Source organism: Ostrea edulis, chromosome 2 (genome assembly GCF_947568905.1).
Source record: "Ostrea edulis chromosome 2, xbOstEdul1.1, whole genome shotgun sequence".
Lineage (NCBI taxonomy): Eukaryota > Metazoa > Mollusca > Bivalvia > Ostreida > Ostreidae > Ostrea > Ostrea edulis.
Window position 1 is genome coordinate 83,271,067 of NC_079165.1, and position 8,409 is coordinate 83,279,475.

The window sequence follows — 8,409 nt, forward strand, 5'->3', positions numbered from 1 at the left end:
TAAGCAAACAATGATAAGCAGCTTATTTTCTGCAATTAACCGACATCTGATACGTGTTGTATTATTGCCCGTCCTAGATGCTATGAGGATTTCTCTTTAAGCACTATGAGAACATGTTCTTAATTGTCTGTTATTATAAACATAATTATAAGTAAGTAAATTTCATAAGAGTCGGCAGATATAGGCCTATTTGCTATATCAGTGGACACATCATCGCTCACATTTGTAGCATGGCTACAATGCGCGGGGAAATATTCTGCCATGCAGCGCGTTTCGAACACGCGGTCCGGTTAGCCAGAATGGACACGAATGTATTCGAAAAGCATACTGTTTTTCCTCTCCGTTACCGACAATCATGCATGAACGACCAAATTTTTGACCAGTCATTTTAACGCCGTTTACTTTGGGAAGTTTAAATTGCACAAATTACAGTTGATAATATATATCACTTTTTCTCAAATCTTTTATGAAACTGACTCAGTTCACAGAAAGATGAATGGATTTCAATGATGTTGACTTTTATTCCAATCGTGACCTCTCTGGAAATCATTTCAAATAAAAAAAAAAAATACTGAATAGAACTAAGTGTGCGATTTATGTAATTTCCACGAAAGCTTACTTTAATTTGGCATAGTTAACAAGGTGTAATACTATTATTTTTTCTTTCTTTCTTTCTTTCTAACAATTCTGTTCGATCACAAACTCAATAAACCACAGAAAAGTGATGCACAAAAACTAATATTTTGAATGAAAATACATGCATAAGTAGCATCATCGTCGCAAACCACGAGTTAAATGTTTCATTCTATTTCACAAACGTTTGTGAAATAGAATGAAACAATAGCCCGTGGTTTGCGACGGTGAAGTAGCATAGTTTATAATATGATGTTTACAAATTATGCATCTCCAGAATCCAATCGTACGGATAAGTTGTACATTTACAGTTAGAGGGACAGCTAATTAAAAGTTTCCCAATATTCCTTCAGCTGATGTCAAATAAATATGGCAGACAAAACGAGGTACAATAATTCAATAAATACATAACTTTGGGCGTTTTAACATGTAAAGTTCTCACTTTGAACTAAAATGTGTGTAAGTACAGCTTTTTCATTGTGTGTCTATATATGGGTGTGCAATTAGTCGTAATGACATATGTACATAATCATCGCTTATAATTACATGAGTAGCCACGTGTCATTTGATACGTTCTAGGAATACTCAACGATTAAAAATAGCATATAACAAGAAAATAGCTCAGTACCGAAAAATACATCACACCCCGTAGAACACCAGCAGCTATTACAAAAATTTTATACCTCTACAAAATTTTCTCCACTTCATCATTACGGAAAGGGTCCAAATAATAACTTCTCCCCGGCGTGCATAATTCATTATTTATACTAATATACAGTGGTTGTGTACGGTACTGATTGTGAACATGTGGTGATTTTGACCGATTAACGGGTGGATGTGTAACGTGAGAAACCACACAGTATCAGCCACAGATAAGATTACCCCCGGATTGAGGGGAGGATTTGATTACCCGATCCGTTGTAAATCGATCTGACGAAGCCGAGTGGTGAGGCAGCCATGTCTAGCTTGTTTTCATGTTTTGGGAAGAAAAGCAAAGTTAAGAGAGGAAACAAGGAACCGAAAGACAGAAAGGTGAGCCACCTTAAGCTTAATTTCACTGTATATTTCACGTGGTCTCTTAAACAAGATATCCTGGCAAGCTTTTCAGACATTGATTTTCCTTTGTGTAACTATATTAAATATGAATGTTTGTTTTAAATATGTGAGGATCTGATGGATGACTTACACAGATAAAATAGATCGTGTACTCAACTTTTGATACAATCAAAACACGCAGCGATTTTCAGTTTAATACGCAAACGTTTGCGGATTAATGCACGAAGCGACAAGGTGGACTGTACTAGTGTACTATTGACATTTCCGTTTCCTCAAGGACTGTATATATATTATATTATTTTGTCGAGTTAGGGATATCTGTTAGTGATAAAATCTACAAATTCTTCCTGTTATACAGAGCTACTCAATGCTAATATACGATAGATACAGAAAGTATTGGAAATTCAGACATTTGTTTTTGGAGGTATTTTATTGATATCAATCAAAAAGGATTGGAGAAAAGTTCTTTCAACTGAATTAATTACTTGTTCTGAATAAAACAATGGAAGTCTTGCAGATAAATGGTTTCCTTCGTATATATTTGTTACATTTACAATTTCTTAAAAATATTGATACGTACACGTGGGCAGACATTAATTAGAATTATGTGACAACACTAATTTGTATTTATCCTCAGATAAACAAAGGTGTTCTGAGCACCAGATATTTACATGTGATAAAATTAAAATACGTGGTTAAAGAAATGTCAAATCGATTCTGTTGTGTTGTTCAGTTTCAAGACGGCAGAATATTGATCCGACAGATGTGTTAATATGTCCAATTTATGATTACATTAACGGTTTGCTGGAAAGACATTTATCCACGCACTACATATCTATCCCACCTCTATATTTGAACGGAATTGTTAAGGTTCCCCGTCATTTAAAACGTTTGAAACACCTGAATGGAATCGTGCAGGCTAATTTTGATAGCTTGCTATAACCTCAATAATCCAGATTAAATTCGCTGTAAAGTATCTAAAAGATTTTTAAAACAAAGCACAAGCAGACATTTAACATGTGACCATGACCTACGATCTGCCTTAAACAAGGGATCGGTTATTATTTCAAAAACATTTTTCTCTCCAAAATAACAGAAAGATGCCAAAAGCAAAGAAAAAGAACAGACCCCACTTATCATTAAGGATGAGAGGAAACCGCCTTTGGAGGAAAGTGTACCAGACGTAGCCCAGGTAATTATTTAATTAATATCTCGCATGTTTTGAATGAATCCTGACGGGGTACTGCAGGGGGTACCCCTGATCTTCCACAACACTGAGCGTTCTTAATTTCGTACTCCTTTCTTTTGCGTTATATGTAATATATCAATCTGGAACAATCGATTTTGGTTTTATTATGAATAACATATCAAAATCAATCGTATCAATATAGGCCTAAAGTATTTTATTATGTATAACGTATGAATTCAGTAGAGAACAATATATTTTGGTTTTATTAAGTATAACATATGAAATCAGTAGAGAAAATTAGATTTTAGTTTTATGAAATCAGTAGAGAAAAATAGATTTTGTTGGGTTTTTTTTTTTTTTTTTTTATGTATAACATATGAAATCAATAGAGAACAACAGTTTTTGTTTTTATTACGTATAACATCAAATCCATACAGAACTATTATTCGACATAGGTCTTATTATGTTAATCGAATCAATGCAGAACGAATGCTAATCAACACATTTCCGTGGGGACCCGGGTTAGAATAGGTCCTCAGTACCCCTTGCTTGTCGTAAGAGGCGACTAAATGGGGCGGTCCTTCGGATGAGACCGCAAAAACCGCGGTTCCGTGTCACAGCAGGTGTGACACCATAAAGATCCCTCCCTGCTCAATGGCCGTAAGCGCCGAACATAGGCCTAAATTTTGCAGCCCTTCACCGGCAATGGTGACTTCTCCATATGAGTGAAATGTTCTCGAGAGGGATGTTAAACAATATAAAATCACACATAACAATCGATTTTAGTTTTAATATGTCTAACATGTTAAAAATCACTCGAATCAATACGGAACAATCGATTTTGGTTTTATCATGTTTAACATATGAAAATCAATGCAGAACAATCAATTGGGTTTTAAATTAGAGTGTAAATGAAATGTATTAGCTGGCAAATAGCACCCCATTTCAATTATTTGAAACATTTTGATTTTGATATTATAAATGTTCTTTGATAAAATATGAATATAAAAAGTTTTGTTCAATTATTACGCTTTCTTTCGGAAGTGTATCAACTTCCTTACTCGTGGTAGGATTAAATTTAGATATTAAGACTGTTGTTTTGTAAACAGACAAATGGGGATGTGCACAGGGAGGAGGTGGAGGTGTCCCCACCGGAAGAACCCAGCAGCCCCTTAATTAAAGAGCTGGAGATCAAACTTCTAGAGAGGAGAGAGAAAGGCAAAGCAGACGACAACAAAACAGATATCAAAGAAATCCAAGATGATCTACCCCGAGAGCAGGAACTTAACAAAGCTGAAAAGAAAACACCGGAATCAGAAGCACACATGATCACACAGACAGAGGAAATAGAAAAGAATGCAACGGTCGTGTCAGAAAATACCACACCGGTAGTAACGGAAAAGAAAGCGCCGATCGTGCCGGAAAAGAAAGCACCGGTTGTGTCGGAAAAGAAGGCACCGGTCGTGGCGGAAAAGAAATCACCGGTTGTGCCGGAAAAGAAGGCACCGGTCGTGGCGGAAAAGAAAGCACCGGTTGTGCCGGAAAAGAAGACACCGGTCGTGGCGGAAAAGAAAGAGGTAGATATTAGTGCATTAGAAGAGCAAATAGAAAAATCGAGGTCTGAGATTCTACAACTCAGAACCGAAAACATCCAACTCAAAAAGGAGATTTCCGAGAGTGAACATCTGAAGAGCTTATCATTAGAAAAGGCACAACTAGAAGACCAAATCAAGCGTTTGGAAGACTCATACAAACAACTTCAAGCAAGAGAACATAAGATTACTACTGAATACGAAGATTTGAAGAATTCTGTGTCAAAAGAAAGTGAAAAATTTAAAGATGAAATGGAAGAAAGGTTAAGACTTGCTCTCAATGAGAGACAAAATATTTTAACTTCCTTTGAGGAAATGGGCACATTATGCTGCAGTCTTGCTTGTAAAATTGACACTATGGAGTCCACAAAACAACAGCGTACAGAAGAGGACATAACACCGCGGGTAGAGAGTTTGGGGGAATCACACAAACTGGTCAACAAAGATCTGACAACATTAAGGCACCATCTAGATGAACTGGAACTTCGAATTATTCGTCTGGAAGTCGACAAAGACAATCTGGAGGATCTTCATAGTGAGAACTTCGTAGCCTTGGAGGAAACAAGAAAGGAAAATTCCAATTTGGTGGTCAAAATAAAGAAATTGGAAGTTGAATGTGAAGGAAAGAAGACAAATTTAGTCCAAGCAGAGAAAGAGAAGGCAATTATGTCATCACAGCTAACAATGTTGATGACAGAGGTTGAAAACCTTAAACGGAAGATGGATGAGTTGTCTGTTGCCCATGGTGAAAAGGAGGCAGCGTTAGAAAACTCATCGAGGAAGCATTCAACCCTGAGCGAAGAAATCAAAGTACAAGGAATAAAAATACAGACAATGACATCATTGGTCAAGGAAAGGGAAGAGACATGCAACAAAACTGAGAAGAAATTGAGGGAAGCAAAAAAATTGAATGAGGAACTTATGAAACGGTACGTACTTCAGAGTAGTAATTGTGATAGACCGACTCAAATGCAACGAAGGAGAACCCTCATTAAGAGACTCGTTACATCTCTCGACGTTATTTTGGTGTTTTCTTTAGTCTTTCTTTAGTCAAAACATAATTACCATGACCGAAACTACCCGAAAACAAATCGAAAACAAAAGTATAACCGAAAATGTACCTCCAATATATTTTACAGATTACATGAGCAAGAAAACAAGAAACAGAATGGCACTAGTCCAGTGAAAATGAACGGTGCTGCATCGCTGACTGTTCCAATAGCAGACGATACGAGTCGTTTGCACAAAATCTCGGAACGGTTTGCTGTCGAACTTTATGGTGGCCTATGGTGTGAAGCATACCAAAAACTCACAACAGTATTCAAAAGAGAGGAAAAGAAATCGCTACAAATACTGATGGACTTCTGCACTGTAAGTACAGCTCCGTATTTCCGTTTGCGTTCACAAGTAATGTTTGGATAAGATTGCTAAAACTTTAGTGAAAATCTTGCTCAATTTATTTGGCATGCATGTTTTTTTTTTTCAGGAAGCATATCTCCATTGCCGACGAACGGCCAGGCAGCAGCTGGACTCAGTATATTCCCTGCTGACCAACCCTTCTGTCGCACATGGACGCAACAGTATCAGCAGACGATCACCGTCATCCGTAAGTTGCCATGGCAACAAACTGTCAAACTTGTCTTGATTTCTATTGCTGATTTCGTTGTTACTAGAAGGATTCGTTATCGTTTGTTGTGAAATCTTCTTTTAGAATTTATATAAGAGTATCATTATACAGAAACAGTCGACTCCAGAGAATATCCCGCCGAGTCTTCGCCATCAGATCGTACAGTTCCGGAAAGATCCTTCCAGAGACTTCCTGGACAGTTTATACGATGTAAGAATGGTTTTAGTTCTTGTAAATAGAATCACAGGGGCTCTGTTCTCTATCACATATATATGATAAATATATGTGTGATACAGAACAGAGCGGATAAGATGCCCCTGTTATAGAATCATAGAGAATGCGAAATTTCTTATCAATTTCTTTAAACTATACCAAAAAATATCAACATATTTTAGAATTTACGACTATTTACACATGTACCAGATCTAGTATTCGAAAAGTACAAACTGGTTTAGAAGCGATTTGCCATTACAGGTCTGATAGTTTGAAATTTTCTTATCACCAAGTGACCACAGGGTTTTGACACAATCTGAGCAAACTGGTATATATAGTATATAGAGTGAATGGCTTTACTCTATATACCAGTTTGCTCAGACTGTGTCAAAACCCTGTGTAATTGACTATATACGACATTACTTCTTTTCTAGGATTTCCTAAGTGTCTTAGACTTCCAGAAGTCCCGTCACCTGAGAAGTTTCCATATGAAAGAGGTGAAAGACATTGCTCCCTACATCACGAAATGTCTGGCCATCAGCTGGGAGATGGTGGTTCAGGACCCACCGATGTACCTACAGTTCAAAATCCGGCATGGCACCCCCGTGGATCGGGAAAAATACAATTTTTACACGACAGAGGGAGAAGTGGTGGACTACCTTGTGTGGCCGGCCGTGCTGAGGGAAGAGAACGGTGTGGTACTGCACAAAGGCTTGGTGCAGGCTATTTCATCCCGACCAGGTTAACGCTACAGACTGGCAATTCTATATCGCTACAGACTGGCAATTCTATAATTATGAGGGTCCACATAAAATATACATACATGTAAAAGGTTTTTATTTTAAGCAAGGGGGATTTGCATGAATATCATGTGCACTATGCTCAGAATGTATTGATAAGAAATGGAGTTGTGTTGTGATTGTTGATTTATTTTTACTTTAATCTTCAAGGTTTTGTTTTGATGGAGTTACATTCATTGTACTAACACATTTGTCTCAGTCTTTTTAGTCCCAATATTTGTAAACAGAGCACTGCCTTTTTTTTAGTTCACTGCCTCCATTGAGTCGTATTGTGCATCTCCAGGGACATTTTATAAAGATTGTCATTTTTTTTGTGTATATATAAGAGAAGTTGCATCTAGCCGTGACATTTGGATAATGTTGGATTGGACTTTGCTTTATGTGTTGTGTGTCGGTAAATTGTTCTATTCTAGCGACAGAGCGGATACCTAATACGTGTCCTTGGAATGTTGGGATAAAGGGAGCAGAATCGTTCACTAATGGTCATAGGATGCATAATCTAGTCAAAGGACACAATTATGCTGTTTTGTTGCCATGACATTTAGTATTACAGAAACTGCAATATTTCATTCTTGTCTGTGCCATTTCCCATGTCTCCCGGTAGGTAATACTTTGTACCCTGGACACAAAAATATAAACACAACCATCAAATGGTGGAAGGATTCATTTACACAAATTTTTAAACTACTACTTATATTGCTAATCTTGATTTTAGCATTTATTTCTTTTTAAACATTTTCATCCGATGTTTTATCGAACACTTCCTTTAGTGAGAACTTTACATTTCATCGTAATGGCATTTAAGCTTGGTATATGACTGGCATTTTATCAGTCACAGGTTGTGTTTATCTGTACATTTGTTGTGTCTTTTTGTTGTTGAGATTAAAACTACAAATATAAATTATGTGTTCTTTGTTTTCTCTTTTATAAGTTTCCACAAGTTCCGCCTGCCCATGTAGTTCTAGACAACAAAATTATGATTGAAAATATTTAATCATAATTGTATCAATTTTATTTCATTCTCCACATAAATCGTTTGAAATGTAAAGCACCATGCAACGACAAACCATACAATTTAGCAATAAATTTCATTTTTTGAAAATATTGAAGTTTTTGGGCTCCAGTGAAATTCCAAAGTTTGTATGCATATTTTGTCAGCAAACAGGCATATCAAATAAGCAGCTTAGCTTGTCTGCGCAGACGAATGAGGTGAAGGCATCTGTATTTTTATAGAGGTTGTAATTTTTTAGGGATATTTACACTGAGCTTGTCGTGTTTAGTTATTTATAAATCAGAAAC

General features: G+C 36.6%; 1 protein-coding gene across 1 annotated transcript; it reads left to right on the forward strand.

The window, feature by feature from the left end:
• The first annotated feature begins 1,258 nt into the window (after nucleotides 1-1,258).
• On the forward strand, nucleotides 1,259-8,011 carry LOC125680744 (golgin subfamily A member 6-like protein 22). The gene is made up of 7 exons (XM_048920505.2): nucleotides 1,259-1,665; nucleotides 2,786-2,881; nucleotides 3,988-5,399; nucleotides 5,610-5,841; nucleotides 5,957-6,076; nucleotides 6,209-6,307; nucleotides 6,745-8,011. Exons 1-7 carry the CDS (start codon nucleotides 1,591-1,593, stop codon nucleotides 7,054-7,056), a joined length of 2,346 nt encoding a protein of 781 aa, XP_048776462.2. The 5' UTR covers nucleotides 1,259-1,590; the 3' UTR covers nucleotides 7,057-8,011.
• The last annotated feature ends 398 nt before the right edge of the window (nucleotides 8,012-8,409 follow it).